The 26,465-nt window shown below is 44.0% G+C and overlaps 2 protein-coding genes across 7 annotated transcripts in view; one reads left to right on the top strand and one right to left on the bottom strand.

The window, feature by feature from the left end:
* Positions 1-3,833, bottom strand: part of lama2 (laminin, alpha 2) — a 190,273-nt gene extending 186,440 nt beyond the window's left edge. For 5 of the 6 annotated variants that reach the window (XM_076037568.1, XM_076037569.1, XM_076037570.1 and 2 more), the window contains exon 1: positions 3,632-3,832. In XM_076037568.1, coding sequence (XP_075893683.1) covers positions 3,632-3,713 — 82 coding nt within the window. In that variant the 5' untranslated portion in view covers positions 3,714-3,832. Of the gene's footprint in view, positions 1-3,631 lie in introns of all 6 variants that reach the window. The other variant, XM_076037571.1, reaches the window with a different exon arrangement.
* Positions 3,834-5,892: 2,059 nt separating this feature from the next.
* On the top strand, positions 5,893-19,090 carry LOC142896025 (vesicular inhibitory amino acid transporter-like). Its single transcript, XM_076037463.1, has 9 exons — positions 5,893-6,019; positions 6,723-6,860; positions 6,894-7,374; positions 13,577-13,713; positions 14,226-14,352; positions 15,209-15,411; positions 16,091-16,328; positions 16,910-17,072; positions 18,789-19,090. The coding sequence occupies exons 1-9, from the start codon at positions 5,916-5,918 to the stop codon at positions 19,088-19,090; spliced, it is 1,893 nt and encodes a 630-aa protein (XP_075893578.1). The 5' UTR covers positions 5,893-5,915.
* The last annotated feature ends 7,375 nt before the right edge of the window (positions 19,091-26,465 follow it).

The raw sequence follows: 26,465 nt of genomic DNA, 5'->3' as shown, positions 1-26,465 counted from the left end.
ATCTGGCACCTTCAGATCCTTGTTTTGTCCCTTTCAGAGCCATCGTGACATTTTCTCCTCACTGTTGACACAAAAGTCAAGTCGGCAAGGTTTACGCAACTAGAACATAAGCGCGTCCGCCGTCTTCATGCCGCGTTCGGCTCACGGCAGAAAGGTCTGACAGCTTTCCCTCTGGTACATTTCATCAGATCCATCCCACTAAGCTCAACTGCTTTCGCATTTACATAGCAGACTGACATCAACATATTTTGCCCACATCAGGACACTGAGATGAAATTCACCTCGTAGGAATGCTGATTTCTCTGATGGGCAGGGGGGAAAAAGACACACACACACACACACACACACACACACACACACACACACACACACACACAAACTCTAAATTCCCATCGCACCTAACAGCACCAGCTCACATCAAGCTTGGTTAAATCCCAATTACCATAAACTTACAAACACATCTGTGGAACCCTTATTGGCTATATTTTTTTTTAAATATATATACTTTAAACAGGAATTCTCCATAGTATAAACTATTTTACATGATGTAGCTGCACCTTAAATAAGCACTAGCAAGGTAATCGATGGATTTTCTCACCCCACCCGACAGGTTCGGTAAGTAAAGGTCGCATTAAATCACTAAAAAGAAAAATCTTTATTTTGAAGTATGTTTGCAGGCGTTGTTTGGCTTCACTCCAAAGCGCAGTTTTTTTTTTATTAGGGTTTGCTTCAAATCCCTTCATGAAAACTCGAGCTCCTTCCTGCTAATCTACCCACTCCAGCAAGGCAAATTTTCAGCGCCGGGAACTTTCCCCGTGACAGCTGCGCATTTCTGACATTTTCTAATCTTTAATCACTGATGTTTCGGCTCGACTCGGGGGGGGACGAATGCACGCAACAGCGGGTTTTATCTTAGAAAACTGCATGTCGGGTCATAATTTATGTGTAATTGCACTGATGGTTGTGATAGGAAAGAAGGTTTGGTTTGCTCGTATGTCACAGCTCACTGTGCATTTCACTGTGCGGAAGCAGGCTGTGCGCTCTATCATGAGTGGTTTGTGTGCAGAACATTGAAAAGCTATTTTGTTAAGGTGCAGTAAATGCTGCTAACGGCAGATTCGTAACTATATGAACTGTGTAAAGTCACGCTGTGTGCTAAATAAAGGGAGAACCCGAAGCATCGTCATGCGACGTCCAGGTCAATCGACGCGGCACCACAGTTATCATTCCTTGTAATTGTGACAGGCCGACGAAAGCGTCCACCATCCAAGCTTACCGCTTGGTAGAAAGCTCCGACTTCCGAGCTCCCCCTTTTCACCCAGCGGACTATACGGGCCGAGGCGCGTCAGGCTAGCGAGCGAGGCTGCCGTTATCTTTCCCTCCGACGCCGGGATCGCCCCCGTGTACATTAGCTCCTGCTGTTTGTGCGCCCTTGAACTCCGCGTCTCCGCTCCGACCCTCCCTAAACACCGTCTTCATCTTTCATCTCCCCCCTTCACCCTCTCTCCTCCCCTCCTGTCATTGATGCCTCCGACAATATCTCTTGAATACACCATCCAGTCCCTCTCTCCATTTCAGCCCTCCGCCACCGCCACCGCCTCCCCTCACCCTCCCCGACCCCCTCTCCTCCTCTGATTATCTCCGGGTGTCCCTCTGAGCTCCGTCGCTGATAGAGAGCACGGCTGGTTGACACGACAGGTAATGAGCCTCTTAATGCAGATGGCCTCTCCTGCTCCCCTCCACTCGCTACCGCTCTCTCGCTCGCTCTTCTTCACCTCTCTCTCTTTCACACACAAACACGCACAGGGGCGCAAAGGAACCTACACCTCCTGACAGCACCTCAACTCCTCCTCCTCCTCGTGATCCTCCTCCTCCTCTCGGAGTTCTAAGGTACTCCTGGGTTAAACAATATCTGGAGATGTTTGGAGGGAGATAAAAGAGGAAGCGCAATGAGTCCCAGTTTCATCTCGCCTTTCAAACGACACTCTGCATCAGCCTCACGCCGAGGACGGCCACGCGCACGTGCCTGCAACAAAGAATGCGTAGAATCATATGTTCAAACTGCATATTTATCTGTCTCCGTGCGTTCATTCTCACTGCCATGCTCTCCAGCATCGCCATTGTCCAACACAAACAGCTGGAACTACGCAGTAAAAACCTGTTTCCTCTGAGATGTCACTCTCTGCTTTTAAGGTTTTGCTTTATCATCTCCGGAAAGCACTGCTTTGGGGTGGGTGCTAAGAAAAGAAATCTGAAAAAATAAATACAATTAAATGCTACAAGAGTATTTCAAGCGACGATGCCGGTGGTATCTCTATATGCCATTGTCCATAGTGTGAGCAGCACAAAGGTGAAACATTCATAGAGCGAACATCATCGCTGTTCGAGACACAGAGGTCGGCCTTTACGCCAAGTTTGCAAGGTTTCTTTTAAAAGGTCTATTACTGTGCCACATTCACACCACCAAGTCCTCTTACGATAATATGCACATCCAGAGTGACCGATTTTTTTTTTTTTTCTTTGTTCGAAATGCGGGCTTAGAGAATGCAGCAACACAACAACAGCGCAACGACGCCTCTCGTGTGCAAAGCATAACAGAAAATTAGCTGGAAGCTAACATCAAGCTGGTATATTTTTGGGAGGTATGATCAATAATGCAAAGCAGCTCCACTGAAGTTTGTGATGAAAGGGAGAGATCAGAAAATGGGTTTTTATAAAAAGGACTTTTGACAGTGATGGCCATGACTGAATATTGCATGCACATTTATTGTGGAAAGCCCTCAAAGTCAGTCAAATGCAGCAGGATGTAAAATGTTCTCCATCTGGACTGTACAGTGGGTAGATGTCATCTACGGCAATAGGTGACTTAAATGTATGCTGTCTGTTCACATGATGACAGTGAGCAGTTGTCAGCAGTGGGGTGGGGGGGGGATCTAAACGACTCCCATATGTTACAGCTATGTCAGGGGCTATTTCTTTAAAGTTCAACCACTTGATTTACAAGTCTAAATATACACAGATGAGCTACAGTCAGGTGCCTCGTGAACATTGTCCTTTGCTACTTCTTTGGAATCTTCAAAACATGTGACATTTCACACACGACTAAGAACAGAAACCTCTTCCAACTTTTGTTAGTTACAAGCATTTTGGTCAACACTTTTAGCTCCTCTGAGCACGTTTGTCAAGTAGCATTCAATCTCAAGGAGCCACTCTGATTTTTTTTTTTTTTTTTCTCCATTGATGCCTCTTTCACAGAGGTGCAAGAGAGTTCCCAGCAGCAAGGGCTCTGAGGGACACTTCGTCTAACAGAGGGTGGTCAGATAAATAAATAATAACATATATAAAGAAAAGAAAAAAGAAAAAAAAATACACACACACACTTCTTTTCATTGAGCTGGCATTAGTTTGTGGTGACTGCAGAGCTTAATAACAGGAGAAACAGCAGCAGCCCCGCAAAGTTGAGCGACATCGGCTTTGGTTTCAGCTCCGAGGTGCCGTAAATGACTCCCGCGGTGCCGCAGATCGGCGTATCGACCGGCGGGCTCATCTGTCACTCCCCGGGGGGGGGGGGGGGGGGGGGGTTGGCAGGAGGGTAGGTGGGTGCTGGTGGGGGTGGGGTGGGGGGACTCACCTCTCTGTTGGGCACCGCAGCATTGCCACAGCAACGCGGCGAGGAGCACGAGCCGCCCGGGTGGTCGCTCCATTCCTTTCATTTCCCCCCTCCAAGTTTCCAAACTTTTAGGAGCTCCGCGGTGAGTCGTCAGCGGCGGCCTCCCTCGCGCACCACTCGTAAGTGAAGGAGGGAAGGAACGCGTGCGGGGGAAAAGTGGGAGAAAGACTCTCGACCACTGCTCCGCTTCACTACCCCCCCACCCCCCTCCTCCTATTGATTCTTGCTCTCCTCCTTCCCTCAAACTTTAGACGCGAGTGGGAGGTGGGGTGAGGTGGGGTGAGGTGGAGTGAGGTGGGGGGAGGGGGGGGGGGGCTGGACTAATGGGAAACATATGGTCATCATTCCGACAAAACAGAAACTTTATTGTCATCGAGGAATGTTTGCAGAACGGCACGCTGGTGGACTCAGCGGGGGGGGTGCAAGGGGGTCGATGACCCCCCCTCTGGTGTTGAAATAAAAGAAAACCAGGTGAAAGCTGCCACCTTGTTGCCCCCTTCACCTTGTCTGTGACACGTGACACAGTGTGCCCTCCTTGGCAGTGGCGGAGCCAGAAATCTTTCCTTAGGGTTGGGGGAGGGGGGTTGAACTCAGTACTCACGTAACAGTGGCAGTGAGTAGATAGCTGAAATCTTTTTTTTTTTTTTAAATTTAAATTATTATTATTGTTTGTATTTATTAAATGTTTTCAGTGTGACCTAATAACAATATAGCCTATGAATTAGAGAACGGGATATCTTCACCGTTGTTAATATTAACAATAAACCTATATGAGCTTGTTCCTACTGTCCAAGGGTCAGAGTTAGTGCCCCATTAAAGTTATTCTTTGAGTGTCTTCTTTCCCCCAAGAACAAAATCCAGGCCAATCATCAATTCAGATATACATGTTTAAAGAAAAACAAAACAAAACAGTGTCCATCAATCAGCAAAGATATGACTGGACATCCTGTAGTAGTATGGAAGTGCAAGCCCTTTTGATGTAGCTCCACCCCTGCTCCTTGGTGGTCATCCTGTGGTGCCCTGTCATTGAAGAAGAAAAAAAAGCAGAGCAATGCCATGCCTAATTCCCCTTATGCTTTTGGAACGAGATTAGATTTAAACATGCTGAATATGGTGTGGCAAGAGTGAATTGAATTAGAATGAAACAGTTCCCTACTTATAGGATTTATTTTATAGATAAATTTGGAAAAAAAGTTGATCGAGAATATTTTGAGAGATTTTTTTTTTTTTTTTTTTAGCTTTCTATATATCTTTAAACTTGTTAATGTCACAATGTGACATTAACAAGGTTAATATCAGGAGTGTCATGCATGTAAACTTATGTTAAAAATTATGTTGGGACACTTTCAATCAATGTAAACGTGTTATCATAACAAATATTCTTGAGGCATTTGATAGGACTGCAAGAAGAATGCAAATAGGAAGAACCGAAAGCGGAAAAGTAAAGGCCAGAAGTGAAGTGAGGTCAACGAAACTTCCAAAGATCCAGATGCGTTCACAACATGACACAACTGTTGTAGGGCTCCTCCTGCTGCCCTGTACAACTCACCACACTCTGAGACGGCATTAAAGTAGTTGCACTGTGCGGCGAGTTGACGTAAACGTGCGTGACGGTGTGGCCAGTAGGTGTGAAACAAGTAGAATAATGACGGGGGAAAAAAACGTTATCTGTGTTAATGGGACGAGTGGTTTTAGTCTTTAAAAAGATATATTTAAATTTAAAACTAGTTTAATGTAGTGGAGAAAAATGAAAAGATGACTGGGAAAAATGTATACACAGTAATTTGTTTTTATTAAATCATAACCTTTTAAGTCTGCTTGTTGAAAGTTTTCTTATTGCAGTAATGTAACAGATTGCGAGGTGGAAATCAATAACCTTTTATTTTTCTCAAGAAAGTAAACTTAACTTAAATAAAGCAAATTGTTTTTGGTTGTTGTTGTTTTTCTCGTCCTCTTTTTTTTTGCAGAGCCGGAAAACACTTCACCTCTCTTCTACTGACAACACAGGCATATTATAATGTTACAGCTCAACAACCCTGTCAGTCACTGAATAAACCTATGAGTGGGTGCAGTTAGTGACCATATCCGTTTGTCTTGGGGTTTGTTTTGGTTTTTTTTTTTTTGGAATTGGAATGTATTTTGGTCAGAACTTGTGTCTGGTTGTGTGCCCCGTGTCAGTCCGTGTTTGCTGCTAGTTCCACTTCCAGAGGCAGAGAGCCTGGCTGTGCCCACACTGAGGCTGAAGATGGACTCTCTTCTCAGGGCTCGGAGTTCTGGGCAGCCCCTCAATGGCTCTGGTTCCCTGTGGGGATGGTTATCAACAAGGCTGCGTCTGGACTGGTCAACGAGGTTGGTGATTTTTCTGTTTCCATTGTAAACAGTAGGCGATTCATTTTCTGAGTTCTCTTCATAATATACATCGAAATGGATTGGATTTTTATTTTTTTTCATTATTCCTTCAGCTGCTAATTGTTTTTAATCAGAAATTATGTATTTTTAAGCTATTTTTTATGATTTCTTACTGAGAGAGACCTGGCACGCCTGCCATTGAGAACAAACCCATTGGTCTGACCTGGCACTTGTCATATACTCCTTTATCAGAACAGCTGGAGGTGCTGTGTCAATAGCAGGGGTTCCATTCTCCCCATTAAAAGCCAATGAATTGGAAAAAAGGATTTTAAAATTTTACGGTGCTGGGGAACATTTGATATACAGTAGCGCAGTACAGTGAGCAGCATATGGAAGGTTTGCAACTTGAATATATTACATTGTTGGATTTATTACTTGTGTAAGGTTACATGTCCAATGCATTTTTTTCCCCACATTTTGCTGTTTTATTCACTTAACTGTTTGGCCTTGAAGCCTTTTACCAGTAAATAAAAAAAAAAAACCGTTTGTCTGCAGTTTATTTTTCTGAGACCTTTTGAACTTACATTTTCACCTAGATGCGACATTATAAATGTTCTTTGAGGAACTGAAGGCTTTCCTTCCATAAGCCTGCTTACAATCAGTTAAAAAAAAAAAAAAAACTGGTCATGTATTTGTGCTGCAGGTTCTTTGAGCAGGATGAAGAGATGCTGATTCTGACCCAGAGCGACGAGATAAGCAGAACCTACAACGAGGACCAGGGACTGCCAGTCCACGTCCACGCCACTAGAAATGCTATAGGTGGCGCCACGAAAACCCGACCGTCGCCACCAGAGCGAATCAATCCCGCTGTGAGGGAGGGAGCCACCCCTAATCTGACCATCGGCGCTTCATGGCAGGACAGTCAAACCTTCAAGGAAACCAGGGCCACCGTTATCTCCTCAGGGCCCAGCACCGTCACCATCACCTCAGCGCTTCCACCTGCAGATTGGCTCAGTAGCGGCAGGAGTTATTGCATAGAGAGGAGGTGCGCCGAGTCGGAGGGCGATGGAGCAGAGAATCCGCATTTTATCCAAGAGCAGGGGAGTAAAAATAAAAGGAAAAGAGCCCACCGCCTGGCGGGGCCGCTCCAAGATAATATGCAAAACAAGGGTTTTTCGGGATACGAGGGAGGAGGCGAAGGAGACGAAGAGGGGGGTTCCTCTCAGTCCTGCACCAGCTTAGAGGAGGAGAGAACAGGGACGACCTTGGCTAATCCGGCTCAGAGTCCAAGTGGAAAACCCCCCAACACCATCAGCGCCTGGGAGGCTGGCTGGAATGTCACCAATGCCATACAGGTCAGAAACCCTTTCCCCCCCCCCGCTCTTAAGAAAGGAAGAAGACGTAGACAAAAGAATAATAAATCCAGCGCCTCATATTTTAGTCGGAAAGGATCAACCATTTTACTCCATTATTCATGAGATGAGATTTCTTTTTTTTTTTCCTAAGCGGCTGCCTTATTGTGTGGTTCTGGCGGATGACCTTTCACCCTTGATTTGAGAGTTGGGATCCACTCAAGGTTTCGGCCTTATGAAAAGGCCGTTTTGTTTTTTTTTGTTTTTTTACCCTGCCGCCGTTGACTCTGTGTCTGCCCTCAGCGGAACGGTCGGCTACAGAAGCACAATCTGGATCTGCTCGACGTGCAAAGTGGCCTGAGATAAATGCCGAGGGTGATGCACGACCCAGGCCGGTTTGATTTCGTTTCATTTGAAACGGTGCGCAGATACAGGTGCAGATATGAAATTTGATTGGCTAATACCATTTAGTGTTCCACTGAGTGTTATTGGAGATTTTCCAGTGCCGGCAGGCACGGCCGCAGCATCTGGAACATCTGGATGAAAACACCATGGGTTGATGTGTTGTTTTCTGCCTCTCGCATCACAGACGTGTGCCGTGAGATCGTTTTGGTTTGTGTCAGACGGTTTGCATAACTCATATGCCCGATACAAGCAACGTTCTTAACGGCCTTCATGTAAAGCAAATGGCACGAGTCAGAAAGTGATTTCAAATTTCAAAAGTACACAAGTCAAAACGTTATTGTCTGTGAAAATGAGTGAGTTTAGAATGTATGTATTATATCTCCATTCTTATTGCACATGTTTTAAATTCAATATATTATTTACTGTTTTCTTACTTGTGGGGTCAAGTTCCGTTGAGAGCGTTTCGTGTTTTTTCCTGTGGAACAAAGAAGCACAAAAGCAGCATCTGAACCCTGACACTGACTTGACCTGAGCACGGCAAACGGCATCGGTGTAAAGAACCCAGTGTTAACAAACGTTTGCTGCGTGTGAAAAGAAGAAGAAGAAGAAAAAAAAAAAAACACAGTTTGTTTACTAAAATTCATCCATCCATCCTCATTTCTATACATCCATTTTTCGTCACCGACCTTGAGTTTTGGCCTTTCGCTTTAGCCATCAGCAGTGACGAAGCGGAGGCCAAGGGGTCACGCTCGCTTTATCGCGTGGCTGCACGGGCAAAAACGCCCACATTCACACAGGTGTGTAACTCTTTTGAACTGTGGGTCAGGCGAGCTCCTGAAGGCAGCATCGGGGAGAAGACATCAGTCCATGCAGAAAGACCTGAGTTGCAGTCGATCCTGTGAGGCCACAGGTGTAGCTCGGAACACAGGCCGCCTTTTTAAGCCATTAGCCGTGCCAACTTTAGCCACATCGCACTCAGTGCATTTCTGCGTCCTTGCCAAGACGCAAACCGCTCACGGTATCTCGTGTGTCTGTGTGTGTTTGTGTGTGTGTGTCCTTATTGAGCATCTGCCTGATTAATTAACGGCAGTACAGTACGCGGGGACGAATTTAACGAATGCAACCTCAGTGTTGCTCCGTCGGAAAAAAACAAAAACAAAACAACACACCGGCGGACAAATAAAGAGATTCCGCTGGGAGTTGAGATGAGGTTCTCATTGAACGCTTTTGCATCAGAACGCTGTAAACACGCAGGTTTTTCCCTTCAGAGATGCCGTGCCAGCGTCGTTATAAAGCAAACAAACACACACACGCAGAGACACACAGAAAATGACAAAGTACATAAACAAATATTTAATGTGCTGGGTTTACTAATGCTAGTCTCTCTATCTGAGTGCCAGAGCGTTCCACTTTTCATCAGAGACCCTGTTTCTGTGTCAGGCCAGGCTGAGAAACTGCCTCGGATGAATCTTATTACTGATTAAAACCGCCAATTTGCGACCGCGACGTCTCCCCTACTCCCTCGTAACCTCGTCCTCAAAACCAAGCTGCCATTTAAAGGGCTTATTTTTTTTTTTGACTTTATTTCACTGCAGCATGTTTTTGTTTTTTGCTTTAAAAAAAACAAACAAAAAAAAACAACCCAACATCTCTTCCTGGGACTGTGTGTTTAGGGCTGTTTTTAGGTTATCCGTTACCTGCAGCACACTGTAGTCAGGAACCTGAACCAAACGGATTGCGCTCTCCCTTTTCGTTAAATTCTCCAGGCGTCAGACCAACGTTCTCAGCCTGTCTTATATTAAACCCATTAGCTTTTGCTCCATTTCCTCCGCCAGCGGTTTTACATATTACATCTTATTCCCTGTCATCAGTTTTTAAGGTTTTTGGGTGCTTTGATTATTCTAATGATAGTGCTCGTGATAATGTACAACATGCCTCAATTTTAAGGGCTCCAACATTTGAAAAAAATTTATGTCACATTTCTCCATTCTACTGACTCCATCTGCCGCGTTAACGTTTTATTGCGTGGTTTGCCTTACAGCGCTCACAAATACGCATCATTTTTGATGACAGGGAAGATCGTTAATTGTCAGATATCCAGAATTTGCGCGTTTTTAAGGCCAAAAATAAATCAGAGTATCGAATAATTTGCAGTGTCTTCTTTCCTTGCCTTTGTTTCAGTAGTGTGACAGAGGCAACAGCTAAAGCAGTCCATTAAAGTGCTTTTAAGACAGTTTTTTTGCGGGGGGGGAGAGGAATATCCTGTCATTTCTAATCTTCTTCACATAAGCAGCCTATTCTTTTTCCCCCCTCACCTAATGGATTTCAAAATCATCCCTTTGCTTGAGGCAACAGCAAAAGCTTCACAATCCACTTGCATGAATTCTTTAAAATCTCAATCTGTTTAAATACACAACCAAAAGGGAAAAAAAGCAGGAAGATCAACTCAACCGTCCACAATAACAATAACAATGGTAATCATAATAATAATAATTCAGACACGTATGCCAGCGAGCCACCAGATCTCATCACCATGTGCAAAAAGAACAGCAGTTTTAGCTCCCATCAAGGCTAAAAAGAAAATATGCATTTTCCGGTGGTGGTTTATTGATGCCAATATAACCGACTGTCTGCCAGCTTAATAAAGGTTTTATTAGAGAGCATATTCACTGCCAAAAATGCAAAAACCCAAGCTTGAGCTCTCACAGCTTCCGCCTTGGGAATATTATGAAAGTCAGTTTTTCATTCCAACCTGACTGTTAATGAGGCGGCTCCAGTTTGTGTCTTCATCACAGTTTACAGACACAGAACCGATATCAATTTTATTTGCGATGGTTTTCTGTATTCGAATGGCTAGAAAAAACACAACAAAAATAACTTTTTGTTTATTGAAAATGAATAATTTCTATGTTTCGGAACAATTGCATCCATCCATTTTCAATACCCGCATCTTCCTGAACTCAGGGTTGTGGGGGTCTGCTGGAGCCTCTCCCAGCTGTCATAGGGCAAAGGCAGGGTGACAAGCTGGACTAGTCGCCAGCTCATTGCAGGGCCACTGCTGTTTATCAGTTCACTCCAAATTAATTGATTTTGATTCAATTCTGCTGGTCATGGCACATTTTAACATTTTTTTTTTCCTGTGTTCATTTGACAACCAATCAACTTCATTTGACTTCAACTTCATGAACATTTTAAGAAGAACCAAATTTGCATCATGATCTCTGTGCCCTTAAAAACAAGACATTAAATCATAGATGCATTTTAAATAAACATCTAATCAAGCTTTTTCTTTTGGAAATTTTTTTCACCCATTTTTTTTTTTTTTTAAGTCCGAGTGGGTCAGACTGACAAGACATGTATTATTCTGCTGAAGCTCTGGAGGGAGCAAAGCCCCAACTAATATACTAAATATACCACGGTACTACGGCTCAGGCTCAATTAGTTCAAGATGTTTCCCGGCAGAGAAGGCCCAGTAACATGCTTGAGGTGCATGGTGTCGAGATATCCAAACATCTGGAAGCTATACAGCTGTTTAGAAATGTGGGATCTGTTTTTTTTTGTTTGTTTTTTTTTGTGCTTGGCAAACACTTGGGGTGGAAACTTCAACAGCATGAGGTAACAAGTCATCCACCCATCTGTTCATAAAGATGTATGCTGACGATATGTGTCTGAACATGTATGAAATCTGGGGCGGCTCTGAGGAGAGCGAGGCCCCTCCCCCCAGTATACCTTTAACGAGGTGGAGGTGGAATCAAAGAGCATTTTCATCCCACACGCTGATGAGCAAACAATTACACTTTCTCTAATGCTCAGAGAAATATTTTCAATAGCACCATACGAAAACTTGGAGTCTCTTTAGCTCGTTTTGTAATGGCTGCTTAAACCAATGAATGCTGCTGTCCTCGGGGGCCCCCAACCAGCACAGTGTTGCAGGTGATTGCATGGTTTGTCTAGCCCATTTCAACAACTCCCTTGCCTGTAGTCATTAATCAAGTACAACTCACAATCCTAATAGTTGCCAGTCCGTTTCCCATTGATAGATTGAGCAATAAAACAACACGCTGTTTGATTTTCATTACACAGAACCTGTTTAGTTTAGTTTTTTTTTTGCTACGATAGGAATTCATCTGTTTGCTCATGCTAATGAGTCTTTTAAGTTGCTTCATGTTTGAAAAATTATAAATAGCTCGTTTGAAATTCAGCTGGAATTTGGCTATGGCAGAGATGGGCGAAAACCATTCGGTAGCTTAGCCGCTACAAGAAGTTCAAGGAGCAGAAAATCACTATATACATTGGCTGTTATGTGGAGAAGTCAGAATCTACTAACATCATGTTCTTTAAAGCACCACGGTGTTCAAAAGAGTTTTACAATGGTCCTAAATACAGAGAACCCAAGTTAAGTGCAACAACGTAACAGAACATTTTACTCGAAGCTTTTGTCACATAAATAAGGCCACAAAAGGGCAGTCCCAACAATTACTCTCCGACCTTTGTTTCGAAAGTCAATTACATTCCTTGCTCCTTCATATTTCCTTGATTTTAATCTTCGGGACCAAGTTGGACAGTTGGAGGGTTTTATTTTTGCTTCACATTTTACACAACAATGCCCAAACTTTCAAAACAAGGCACAAACTTTCCTTCAGTTTCTCCCTCTTTTCCCGTGCTGTTCTTTTCTCAAATGACATTTCCAGCTATTTAAATGTCAAACCTTTCTGTATACGCCGCTGTCTGCTCCACTTTATCCCCTCATGGTAGCGGAAGGCATTATTATCTTTTGTGCATACAGAATCTGAAGGGCAGCAGTTGGATTTCGGCACCTCTAGGTCCAGGACCACCAAATAATAATCTCTCTCCCACTCATAAAAAGTCAACATAAAAAAAAAAAAGCAAAAACAAAACAAGTGCATATGCATCAACCTTGCGACAAATCGATATTGAAGGTTTCTCGGGTGTCGTACGCAGGCAATCGGTAATCCGCCATGTCAATGTCCTTATTGTACCCTTTGGTGATTGGGAGCGTCTCGGGGTTGTGCTCAGAACAACCAATGAGGAATTAGTCGACCTAAATGCAGGGGGACGGAGCGGCGGAGGGGAGTAGATGAAATCAGATACTTGAGCGTCGATTTCGCTCAAACTGCTTTCATCCCCGGGCAGCCCTGCTTTTCCACATCAAAGCCCCATCAGCATATGCCTGATAGACATCACTTACAAAATAGCAACTTGAAAGAGCAGCGGTTCATCTGTGTTTATGCATCCGCTACGTGTGTTCTCTGCAATGCCCTGCTACCGTACGCTCGCTGTGATCCGGCATTTCGAACATAGCAGCTCCATCAAAGTTGCTCGTTGCCTCCTCTGATCTCTTCCCCCTGACCTCCAGCATGTAGAGGTCGTGCCCTGAATTGCCTTTCTCGCCTTTGCTCCGCTCCTCCTCTTGCCTCGGCCCTCACATCCACCTCCAGTGCCTCCTCCTCCCTTTCCACCCCCACCATGGACGTTTTCCTGCTTGCTGGAGGTCCAGAGCACGTCCAAGTTCCTTCTTCCTTCTGCTCCTGCTGCTCTCGTATGGCCCCTTGCATCCACTGAATTCTCCAGGCGTCAGACCAACGCTCTCGTCTCGAATCCTCTTCTTCCTCCCATAAATCGTCCTCCCTGCTCTTTCTTCCTCATCGCTTCTCCTACAGTTTCACCTCATGTTGTGTCTCCTGCTGAAACGGCTGTTGAACATTTGACACGCTGTTGGCGAGTCCACGGGGGTTCGCAGGATCTTCTGACGTTTTCTTTTCTCTCTTCTCTTCTTCAGGGCATCTTTGTGTTGGGTTTGCCCTTTGCTCTGGTCCACTCAGGTTACGTGGGTCTTATTCTGATGGTTCTGTCAGCTTGGGTCTGCAACCACACGGGGAGAATCCTGGTGGCCTGTCTGTACGAGGAGAAAGAGAGGTGAAGATTTCGTTGTTTGCTCTTTGTTGGACTCTCACTAGATAACTACAGATAATGATTTATCAGACTTTGCAATATTTGCATAGATATTAGAATTAAAGGTCCAATATGTAATATTTGACCTGATGTATGTTTTTTCAATTGGTAAAAATGTAATATACTGCGCATAAATACATTAATAAAAGTAATTTGGTTTTTCCTACCCTTGGAATGGTTCTCTTATATATAGAAGAATATACATAGATCAAGGGTCTTGCTCCCAGTTAGCTGCCATCTTACACCATATTTCTAAGGAAGCCGGGTGTGGACAATCCAGCCCGCCTGACAGCGTGCTGCGCAATAAGGGTGAGCGTGGGTGTCTTCAAATAAACCAAAAGGTGGACGAGGTACTCCCGGTTTGGGTGCGCAGGTCACGCTACGATCTAAAATGTGACCCTTGATGTCGGTGTTTCTTCTTAAAATCTCCAAATATTACACTCTTAACCTTTAAACTGCGCTTCCATTTCTTCAAGCAGAGGGTGCAGTGAGGTGGTGAAGGTTCGCGTTCGACACAGCTACGAGGATGTGGTGGAGGCTTGCTGCAAAGGTCTGTGGCCCAACTGGCCTGGACTAGGAGGCTGCATGGTTAATATAGCCCAGGTAAGACACACGTGAACGATATCTCATAAGCAACACATGTCATGCACTCTCATGATTATTTGGATGGATTTAATTTCCCTTTTTGCAGAGCAATATATTCTATATTTGAAGGGAGTTGTGTCTGGCTGTTCAGTTCATGAGAAATCCCTAAAGGGGCCGTTGACTCTTTAACTAGTTCTTGACACACTGAAAGATCATCAACAGCATAATGACCCCAAAGGCCAAATTGGTCCTTTTCCCAAATTCTTTGGGATATGTTTCACATATGTTTCTGGGAACAGCCAACTACTCAGATTCCGATCTCAGTGGACCAATCAGAATTTTCATGCTCAGTTGATCCAGGTAACGCTACAATGTGAGGCTTCCCCTGATCCAAGCCAAATGCCCCACCCCGAGCGGAGACGTGACAGAATGTTGAAACAAAGTCTTGGCAAAAGTGATAAAAGAACCTCCATCACAATAAAATCATGTTGTGTGGTTTCTCTTTTGTTTTCCACCCACCCACACATCTACCTCTGCTCATTCTCCACTCAAGGTCATGTGATGTCAGGAGCCTATCACAGCTCGCTTACAGACTGGAGGCACGGTTACTTACTGGACAAGTTGCCAGTTGATCATAGGGCCAACAGTTTGTGCAAACAATTTCTGGTCTCCTTTTCATGCCCATTACAACATAAATAAAAAATGCTGATTAGTTGTGCCACAACTAAAAGGTCTAGGTTGCCTAAAAACACCCCGGATTTAAGCTTAGCTTAAGCTAAGATGGAAGAACATTTTTACCTGAATACTAAACATTGTGAGGCTATTGCAGTTATACTTTCATTTGTATTCTTGTATATATTTTTTTTCTCTAAAGGTTGTTGAACTGCTGATGACTTGCACGCTGTATCTGGTCGTCTCCACCAGTCTGATGTCTGACAGTCTATCAGGGGCGGCTGTACCAAGATCAATGTGCTCCCTGGTGTCTCTGATGTTTCTGTTGCCCTGCTTGCTGCTGACTGATCTCAGACCAGTCTCCACCCTCAGCCTGCTGTGCTCCCTGGCTCACATACTGATCAGGTGATCCGCTGGAAGTTGTTTTGACAGAATTTTGACAGGCACCCCTGGCTGGGTCGAGTCTCATGACAGATTTGCCAGCTTTTTGATATTAACTCGTCATTTATTCTTTTGTTTGTAAATAACGGCAACATGTTTCAGGATACGTGGAACAGTTAAATGCTCCACGCACCATACTTCATACCCAGCACGTTCAAAACACAAGAATATGTTCACCTTCGTCCTGACCTGTTGTAATTTCAACTGAACTTTAATTATTGCCATTATTTTTTGTTTATTCAGTGATCCAATTCTTTATGTCACACAAAAGTTGCAAACTCAGTGTATTAAAAGGTTTTATTTAATAATTTTTAAACTGATCCACAAACAGGACAGCCAGTGTACTTTATTTAAACCACGCAAATTTGTGGTTTAAAGGGTTTATTAAGCCTGTGAAGCGGGAGCATCTTGTCGAACCATACGGAGGAGCTAATCTGTTCATTTCAGGATTCAAAAGAATCTGAGCACAGTGTGTTTATGCAAACTAATCCTTTTTTTCCCAATTGATTTCTTGTTTTTGTTTCGCCTTCTGTATGTTTGGACCACTGATCCGTTTCATATAGAGTAAAACTTCCTCAAATCAAATGTACTTTACAAACACAAGCTCAATTTGAGGAGTTTGATTGTTGCGTTTCTTTCCCAGCCTGTTGGTCATGCTGCACTGTCTGAGTCGAGCCAGCAGCTGGTCCTGGACCTGCCTGTCTCTGTCCGTGGACCCGGAGGACTTCCTAGTCTCAGTGGGCGTTATCATCTTCTCCTACACATCGCAGATCTTCCTGCCTCCTTTAGAGGGCAGCATGGAGGACAGGGGGCAGTTTGACAAGATGCTGCAGTGGACTCACGGTGCCGCCTGCATCATGAAGACTCTGTTTTCATTACTGGTCTGTGACGGCGGAAGAGAATTTTCCCATAAATTTCATTACTTTTTTCAGTGTAGTTGCTTTTTTAATCCAAGCAGTTGAAATAATAATTTAGGATGTTTTTTTTTGTTGTTGTTTTTAAATCTCTGGTAATATTCCTAATTGCATATGTTTACTTTGTATTATTCTGTGCTCCAGTATGGCTGATTCACATTATTAATTACCTATCTACCTAACCTACCCTAACACTCCCCCATCCCTGGCTAACCTGAAGCTTTGCATGCTCCGTTTATGTGTTTTAGGGAGATTGTGGGAGGTGGGGGCACAGTAGGTGGTTTCAGAACAGCTTTCTTTGGAATACTGTTGTTGAGAGCAAGGTTAAAAAGTTCAAAAGTTCATTTCTGGGAAGTTTAAAACTCACTATAAATTGATCAAGGGAATCTTGCTAAAAAAAAAAAAAAAAAAAAAAATGCAATTTTTAAAAGGTGGAAATGAGGAAGCTTTATCTAACCCTCTAATTTACCAAAAGCCTCCTGTCAGGATGGAAGAAGGGAGCCACAGATGTCGCGACTGATTGACTGTGTTGACTCGTCATCCATTAGGCCGTGTTGACCTGGGGGGCCGACACGAGCGAGGTCATCACAGACAACCTGCCCTCTGACCTTCGACCGCTCGTCAACCTGTGCCTGCTGGCCAAAGCGCTCCTGTCCTACCCTCTGCCGTTCTACTCCGCCGCCGAAATACTACAGAGCTGCCTGCTCACAGGTGACAGCCTCATTATTTATTTAAAACCACCTCTACATGCATCAACCCCCCGAGTCCCCTAAGGCTGGCAATAAAAACCTTTTATGGAGAGGGAATACTGCAAGCAGGGGTGTATCTGTTAAAAAAGGAGTGAGCCGCCACTTTTTAAAGTTATAAATTATAACAGTAGATGAGTTCAACGCCCATAACTCAAGGAAGCTGATATTGCCTTTTCTTTACTTTGCTTTTTTGAATTCATGCTGGCCGAGGGCAGAGCTTTAAAAATGTTCAATCGCACAGTTAGTTACTGGCGTGAAAAAGTTTATTGGTGCACCAGTCGCTGCTTCTGCTGAAGATGGTATCATGGATGAGACTTGCGGACAACCCTACAAAGCAAGCTGCCAGCACAGCTTAATCTGATTGACAACTAAGACGGCTTTCACACCTGGATTGAATCCAGGCGTTGAGGACATAACTGACCCAGCAACTGGAAGAAAGAGCCTCAACATATTCTGCTAGAAAACAGACACCAAACCAACTCATATTAGTCTTGCTTAAAGACGTCTTTATGCGCTGTATAGCTCCTTTGCGCTACGTTGGTCCCTCAGAGCTCCTGACTTTCATATCAACTCAAATGTGACCTGAAATGAATATCGACTGAGAACAGATTTTTTGGCAGTCCAGGTGTGAAAGAACCTGAACAGACAACCACAGGGAGGACGACTGGACAGCGAGACCAGCAGAGAATGCTTTAGCCTGGAACTTGTTAAGGTGAATGTGTGAGATATTAGGATCAGAAGGTCAATCATTCAGTTTGCAAAGTTAAATCGTCCCACTGAGGAAGGGACTCAGACTGGAAATTCAGTGTTTGTTGTTTTATTTTGTTGTTGTTATTTGTCCGCATTCGTGGATAATGTGAGTGACACTTCCCGGATTGGTGACTCATGTTGCTAACGCCGTGAAAAACAGAAAAAAACAACAGACCAAACAAAAATAAAAAATAAAATAAAATAAAATGGACATCACTGGTCACTCGTCACTGGTCACTCCAAGATGACGTCCACGGAATCCGGAGTGAGGCGAGCTGCCAGTAAACAGTGGCTGACTGCAAATCAGGCCCAGTAAAATAGAGTCTGGTGTAAACAGAAACCAGGCAAAGATCATGTCTGTTTGAGCGGAGATATCGGTGATCAGGGAAGCTGTTGACTGGCAACACACCTTGTCGCCGAGTCCGAACGTCTGCTTGTTGTTGACCGTAAACAGTGGCGGGGGGGTGTCAGACGAAGCCTAGTTGTCGTTTTGTGGCGCAGACGTTCGATCCGTGTCGCGTCATGAAAAACCTTTATTACGCAGAGGACTTTGTTTCGACTGAGACCGATTTTTTTTTTTTTTTAACTAGTACGGCTTGCTGGGCTTTTCCTCTACTTGGTGAAAGTGCACGCTTCAAAAGGGATGGGTGGATAGACAGAAAAGTGGATGGATGGATGGAAGGATGGATGGATGGATAGATGGATGGATAGATGGATGGAAAACGTGCAGCTCTGAAAAATCTGTTCTTTGTGATGCCACTGGGGGGCCGACACTGCATGGATAGAAAAGGGGATGGATGGATGGATGGATGATTGATGGAAAAGTGGATGGATGGATGGATGGAAAACAAGCAGTTCTGAAAAATCCACCCTTTGTGATGTCACAGGGGGACCTACGCTGACACCTCGCTGCCGCCCTCTTTCCCAGGTTCTGGAGGTGGAGGCGGCGGACGGTCCCACGCGGCCCTGATGGTCCGCACCTCCTTGCTGATGTCGTCATTCCTCCTAGCCCTGCTGGTGCCCAGGTTCTCCCTGCTGATGGGTCTGACGGGCAGCGTGACCGGCGCCGCCATGACGCTCGTTCTGCCGTGCCTGTTCCACCTCAGGCTGCACTGGGGCCGCCTGGCCACCAGGGAGCGCCTGCTGGACATGTCCATCCTGAGCTTCGGGGTCGCCTGCAGCGTGTCCGGCCTGATCTGCTCGGCCAAGAGGCTCGTGGAGGGCCTGTAGGGTGGGTGGGTGGAAGGGTGGATGGATGGATGGATGGATGGATGGATGGACAGAAAAGTGGTTGCATGCATGGATGTATGGATGGAAAAGTGGATGGATGCCTGCATGAATGGATGATTGGACGGAATAGTGGATGGATGGATGGAAAAGTGGATGGATGGATGCATGGATGGATGATTGGATGGAATAGTGGATGCATGGATGGATTGATGAATGGATGGAAAGGTGGATAGATGGAAAAGTGGATGGAGAGATGGATGGATGGATGGATGGACAGATGGACGGACGACAAAGTGGATGCATGGAAGAATGGACGGATGGATGATAGAAAAGTGAGTGAATGCATGGATGGATGGATGGAAAAGTGGATGGGTGGATGGACAGAAAAGTGGATGGGTGGATAGATGGATGATAGAAAAGTGGTTGAATGCATAGATGGATGGATGGATGGATGGATGGAAAAGTGGACAGAGAGATGGATAGATGGATGGACAGATGGACGGACAGAATAGTGGATGGATGGGCTGCTCATTAAGGAGAGAGGATTGTTACAAGCTGCGTGTTTTACTGGAAACAGATACTGACTGAGTGAGCGATTACTCAAGTCTTTAAAGCCCCGGTAATCAATGAGCTTATTACCGTCACAATGACCATGTGACCACGTGCACACCGTACCGTTCCCTCATTTAGCTGTAAATCAACAGAGAAGATCACCATCTGATTGTCGCTTTTGAACATTTTGTTCCCCCCCACCTCAGTTTTTTTTTTTTTTTCCATCACTCAAGGCCCGATCTGAATTCACAGCCAAACCTTTGCATTGTCTCCATCCTGCTCCTGGCAAACTGCCATTTTCAAATCATCACAAACACTGCGGAATGTTATTTAAAAAAAAAAAAAATGCATGAAATATAAAATACAATGGTAGTGACCCTAATGTTCATGCTTCACATTAAACCTCATGTTATTTTTGTTGTCAGACTCAGGCGTTTATCAGTCGCAAATGCACGCATCAGATTTCCCCCGGGTTGCTGTGAGCGCTGCTTAAATGTGGTGTGACTGTGTTGCTGTTATAAACTTTACCGACAAACAGTGAGAAATTCACTCGCAGCTTTGGAAAGAGTGATGGTAACCCAGACCCCCTTGTTGTGGTGATCTGCTTTAATCCACTTTTTGTTCTGAAGACCTCTCTGTTGGAAGAGACACAAGCGGCCAGAATGACAGAATGAAGAATGATGCAACCCTCTATTCAGATAGTGTTGCTTTGAAAACAAGACTTGTGGTTCTTGTTTTCAAAGAACCGCAAGTCTTTTTCAAAAAAAACAAAATCCAACAAAAACGCTGAAAAGCCTATAAAAAAAAAAATCTGGATTTCACTGATTAGAGAACAATAACGAATACAGTATTTTTTTTTTTGTATAGTACAAAACATGCTCAAATGTTCTTTTTTTTTTATAAAATTCAAACCAACATTTTTGCTGTCGTACTTTAAACATCATCTAGAGATATTCTGATGTAATATGGGGCAACGTGGAAACACAGTGCCGAGTGAGACTGCTTAAAAATGATTTCAAAAATCAATAAATGAGCAAATATCAGTGTGAACGTCCATGTTTGAACCTCAGAGTCTGCGACATGTTATTGCACAACCACCAAAACTGTCACCACTCATTGTAAAGAAAAGTACGTGACTGAGGATTTTGCTTAAAAAAAACCCAAACAAAAACAGATTAAATCTTGAGCTTTTTCAGAATCTCTTGCCCTGCATTATTCGAGTAGCAACACAAAGTGGAAAGAGCCACGCAAGATGATTTTATTTTTTTATTCTGTTTGCTCTAAACTGAGACGATGGGCTGAACTTTCTCTCCGTGCAAGTTCTCTAATTAGCTTTTGGGTTGCCATGAACATTAAAATCTACTTATCCTCCTTTTTTGGCCGACAGGAGATTCCCTAATGCTGTGTATAATCAGTGTGTGCGTGCGTGCGTGCGTGTGCTTCGGCAGGTGGGAGCCGTATTGGCTTTGGCTCCGTTTCTGTTCATGAGACGTGCTGTGGACGTGCGCGAAGCGAACCCAGGGAGAAAGCCAGAAAAGAATACAAATAGGAGAAGAGAAAGAAAAGAGAGGAGATGAGCGTGGTTTCATTCCTTGCACCGTTAAAAATATCCAAGACGTGGAGGGTGTTGGGGAAAAGGCAAAAGATGAGGTGGGAAGAGCAGGTCAACAGGAAGAGGGGGAGGGAGTGGGTTCGGGATTTCTGTGGGAATAGCAGGTGTCAGGCACAGTAACACACGCGCACTCACGGGGCACGACAGCGGAGCCGCGGCTAAAAAGATCTGTTTCAAATTGAGCTTGTGCGCGCCAGCAGATTTGCTTGTCTAGAGTTCAATAAAGTTTAACTGCAGCGGAGAACAAGGGGGCCGAGAGACAGGCGGATGACAATGGAAGATTTGTGTTTGTGCTTCTGTAATTTAGTCCTATTTCCCCAATGTGTTATAAATAAAGGCATTCTATTCTATTCTTTTCTATTCCTGAGTGATAGACTGCTTTTTTTTTTGTTGTCAGCCTATCAATGTTCTCTTCTGAAAAGTCCAAATCTCATTTCTTTAACTTGCTCCACCCTACCAAAAACCGTGACAGGGTCCGTGTCTTGAATGAATTGAAGAATGCATTTTTCATGTCTTTTTTTCTCCTCCGAAAAGTAAAAATAGGCTGTGACTCAATTCAGGGTCTGCGTCCGTCGAAGGGAGCCTCCTCCATCTGAAGGTGGGTCCTTTGGAGAACCCGGCCGAGAAGGACGAACCAAACCCAGCCTGTAGGCGGCGTATTTCCTGGTTTGCGTCACCGCCGTTCCCCCCTGCTGGCCAACCCTGGAAGTGACGCTTCTATAGCATCAAGCTAACCATTGGTTCGCCATCCAACCATGGCGTTGGATGCTCAAATAAGGAAAAACCCTACGTTAAAAACTGAATATTTTATGTGAAATTTGAATACTTAAATTTATACGTTGTGTCTTTGCCAGTAGATGGCGCAATTTCAGCTGACTTCCCAGGATCCCGCGATGCTCAGCAGCAGCACGCAAAGCATCCTGGGATACAGAAGGGCACGAAGGATAGTAGCGGTGCGTCCCACAAATTGGCTGAAAGTAGGGCGCATTTCAAGGGCGCATTTGGAGCGTCCTTTGAACTTTAGTTCATAGGGACAAGCGTTCGCACAGTGTTGTGACACGACTGGCTTTCAAATGCAGGCTTCGAAGGACGCAGACCCTGAATTGAGACTCAGCCAAAGACATATAGCACGTTTGTTTGGGTCTGTCTGAATCCGCCACAACTTTTGACACTCAAATTCGTTTTCCAACATAACGTAAATAAAAATGAAATGTGCCACTCACACAAGTATTTATATGCAGTTGTTCTTTCGCTTTACCTACAAATGTTTCATTAAAAACACTGTTTGATAAATATCTCCAAATTCGCCACTTTTTAGGGTCTCTCTTGAGGACAGGCAGGATCCGCATGAGACTGTCAGAGCTGGAAAACATTATAGTCCAGAGCAAATCTCCCAAAGGACTGATTTCTAAGATTTATACTTCACTACTTTATTCTGACTCTTCAGACTATGACTCCCTGAAGTTGCTGTGGGAGCGTGATCTGGAGGTGTCATTTACATTTGATCTGCAGTGGAATTTTCCCTAAATGTACCTCAATTTCAATACACGAACAGAACTTTAAATTCTTTCGGAGAACTTATGACACTCCCGTTCGCCTCCAGAGGATGTTCCCTGGCACTTCCAACCTTTGTTATAAATGTAAAACACAGAAAGGTGTATTTATCCATTTGTTTTGGTCAGGTGACCGCATCCAGACTTTCTGGAGGGGTGTTCACGCTGCAGTTCAGGAAATCATTAGTGACCGATTTTTTACTGACTCCTTCTTTTTACCTACTTAACCATGCTCCAGACATTTTCTTGGACACTGACACTAAATCTCTGGTGGTAATTCTTCTGTTTCTGGCCAAAAAAATGTATCCTGTTACGGTGGTCAACTCCCCAGGTCCCCACGGTTGATATGTGGTTATTATCTCAAATTTCTGCTCTTATTCCTCTCGAGAAACTCACTCGTGACCTTAACCATAGGTCAGACAGGTTCAGAAGGATCTTGGAACCTCTACTTTCTTTCTTGCAGAGACTCTGATCTATCGTCTATTTCTGATTGATTGGAATTGTTTGCCCTTGCATCTATTTTATTTCACGTTTGTACTTTTTATATACCTGTCTCTTGTCGTTTTTCTATTCTGTATTTACTAATTTATTTTATGTATACTTATTGCGCAGCGCTTATTGTTGTTTTGGGGTGGGATTTTTTTTTTTAATTTTTTTAAAACATTTTTTTGTTGTTGTTTTTTTTGTTTTGTTGGAATGTGTGTTTGTATGTACCTTTAAAGTGAAAAACCAATAAAAAAGAGTAGGACAAAAAAAAAAAAAGAAATCAAAAACACTGTTTGTAGTCTGAAGTCTGTGTAAAAAACGACATATGTCAAAAAACATTTTTATCCACTCTGTTGCAGACTGTTGAATTTGGTCACGTGATCCTGTCTGGTCAACAAGCCGAATGCCCGACAACGTCCGCGCTGATCGCCAGATTCACTCGGACAAGTCGAGCTTTTGTCTTTTCAGGACGCTTCAGCGTAAAGCAGTCCAGTCCAGTCCAGCGCTGTCGGGGACAATCGTCTTGGGACTGGATGAGTCCGAGCCCGGAGTCTAAACGACACTTGTCAGCGTGAGTCTCTTCAGTGTGAAGCCGTGAAGCCACCAGTGACTGTGGCAGTCGCGACCCGCCGGTCAAATCTCACCCTGCTCAAGTCCAGCGCCGCCGCTGTGGTTTTGAGGTCAGCGCGGCTTTGGGTCGTCGTGTGAGTTGATTTCGGGGGAAGCACGCTGCGTCTCAGTGACTTCAGCCAGTATGCAAAGGCTGGAGATGTAAACTGAGAGGGATTTAACATTGCTATCAACCTAAAAAAAAAAAAAAATAATAAAAAAAAAATCCTAAATCGAAGCTTTGTTTTCTCCATTTCACACCCATGTTCCATTGCCATGTTTCACGCGGTCACTTACTGTGCCGATAGATGATTTGTATACATCCTTTAACTCGAACACTTTTTGTGCTTGCTGTTTCAGCTGGATCTGGAACAAAGGACAAGCTGTTTGCATTTTTTGCAGTTCTTTTCCCAATAGTCGTCTTTTCACGTCGAATCAAAGAAAATAATCAATGGATTAATCAGTTACAAAAATTGTCAGTATCCCAGGCATGGGTAAACTACGGCCCGGGGGCCATATGCGGGCGGTTAAGCTTCTTAATCCGGCCCGCCGAACTTGAAAAGATTTATTAATAGTGAGTAGGTCATAAAATAGTTATATTTTATCCTTTTTCAGTGTTTCAAGAGTGATTTCACATAGAGCTAAATACCGTAAGCTTCAAAGTCCAATATTTTGTTAGAACACTTTTGCTCATTTTCATTTGACATTAAAGCACGTGTTTTCTACATATCCCATGATATATTTTTTTTTCTTCTATGAGGTGGGTCACCAAAACAGTCAATACATCTGCTCCATTTCCAGCCCCTCAGAAAAAAATGTCAGAAGCCATTGTGGCCCACGGGTCAAAAGGTGTGTCCACCTTTGCAATAGCCGCACTTCCACTTATAAGGTGTTGGAATGGAGCTCCTCTGTCTGTCCCATATAAGGCAGAACAATAAAAATGTAATGCTGCGAGTTGCATAAATGTATGTTCTTCTTTGGTATCAAACTGCCAACAAGGCAGCATCAGAATATCAGCAGCTTTTGCACAGAGTCCAGCTTGATAAGATGGATCTGGCTTTTTAGCCTGCTGTTTGTGACTTTGCATTGTTTGTGCCACTGCTAAAATGATTCCTGCCGCTCAACCTTGGAGGCCAATGGACCAAATATCTTGTTATTTATTTGTCCTTTTCACAGTGGCTCCCAAAATTGTATTTAATGAAACTCAGAGCCGCACATTTTAAATGACAAATGAGACTGTTTCTTCACTGATACCCGATTGTTTATTGAGTAGCATTCACACTGAGCAGTAACACTTTTGCAAGGAGGTTTTTATTCGCACCACCGTCTCTTGGCCTCGAGTGCAGGGCCCTAATGTGGCGCCGCTAAACTTCTGAAGATACAACTGCGCACTTTTAGCCTGTGTTGGCTTTGATATCGCCAGCGCGTGGGCTGGCCTGTGTAATGTCACCAAGGGTCAGGCTGAGAGGCTGTTTTAATCCGTCCCACCGGAGCCAATTATAAGACTACATGTATGCACCGGTTTCTGTCAGAACTGTTGTGGACTCAAGGATCCACTGTGTGTCATATGCCACTAGCGCTAGCTGACCTTCAACTCCGCGACCCAAGTTTGAACGCCCGCGAAGGTGAGCGGCCGTCCGAGTCGAGAGGAGAAGGAACTTTCGCAGTCAAGGATGGATGCGGGATCGCACCAATTCTGAAATATTTTTCCTTTTGCTGCGAGCGGAACGGCAGACGGGAAAGACCAGATGCAAAGCCAAAGACAGAGGGTTAAAAAAAGAAAAAAAAAAGTCAACTGTTAAATTCACAAGTTTAAAGAACGAGTCATTTCACAGCGGCTGTGTTGTGAAAAAATATTCGCCCACTGCTCCACAACAGCTTTCTTGGCAATTCAATGTTCTGAAAAAAAGTAATAATTCTGGTCCCTGCACTATACACAAGCAGGCAGTCAACGCCAAAACGTGTCAAAGTGGAACTCTAAGGGGCGAAAAAAAGCAAAGACGCCTGTTCTGAAGCCATCACAATGTGAATGAGTGATGAAACACAAAGAAAAGCAATACAAAGTGACACATTTTCCCACATTGTATTTTGTTGGAAAGCAAACTGAGGCAGTTGTATTGTATTTTATTTTCCTAATTTTGTGTCCTTTGCTTTTTTTAGGGTGTTTTTTTTATTTTTTATTGTGATGTTTCTTTTGAAGCTGTTTTTTACGATATCCACTGAGAATGTGCCTGGCTGGAGTGAAACACAGTATCCCATGTGTCCCAGACACACTGCATTTACACAATACAGATCGAAAAAAAACATTCATTGGATACAAATGTATTATACGAGCACATTTTCTTTGCCGTGGACTCTGAGCAAAGTCCGGGCACTGATTAGGACAGCATTCCGGATATACACAAACAAGGACAGCAGAGACTGGAATATTTCATTTTGCTTGCCAATTGGTCTGGAGTGATTCATAAGATATGAAGAGATAGTGGGGGAAGAAAAATCCTGTTCCATCAATGAAAATGAAAGAGCTTTTGTCACCTTCACGTTTGCTCCACTTTACATGTCC

This window comes from Nelusetta ayraudi, unplaced genomic scaffold (genome assembly GCF_046127955.1).
Source record: "Nelusetta ayraudi isolate G7.1 ecotype Tasmania unplaced genomic scaffold, CSIRO-AGI_Nayr_v1 ptg000052l, whole genome shotgun sequence".
Taxonomy (NCBI): domain Eukaryota; kingdom Metazoa; phylum Chordata; class Actinopteri; order Tetraodontiformes; family Monacanthidae; genus Nelusetta; species Nelusetta ayraudi.
This window is presented reverse-complemented; position numbering and strand designations above follow the sequence as displayed.

Bases quoted from the DNA above. Each gene is read 5' to 3' on its own strand.
- LOC142896025 (XM_076037463.1), top strand. From the start codon at position 5,916: ATGGACTCTCTTCTCAGGGCTCGGAGTTCTGGGCAGCCCCTCAATGGC. The intron at 16,329-16,909 runs GTCTGTGACGGC...GTCATCCATTAG, and splicing joins AGACTCTGTTTTCATTACTG to GCCGTGTTGACCTGGGGGGC. The intron at 17,073-18,788 runs GTGACAGCCTCA...CCTCTTTCCCAG, and splicing joins ACAGAGCTGCCTGCTCACAG to GTTCTGGAGGTGGAGGCGGC.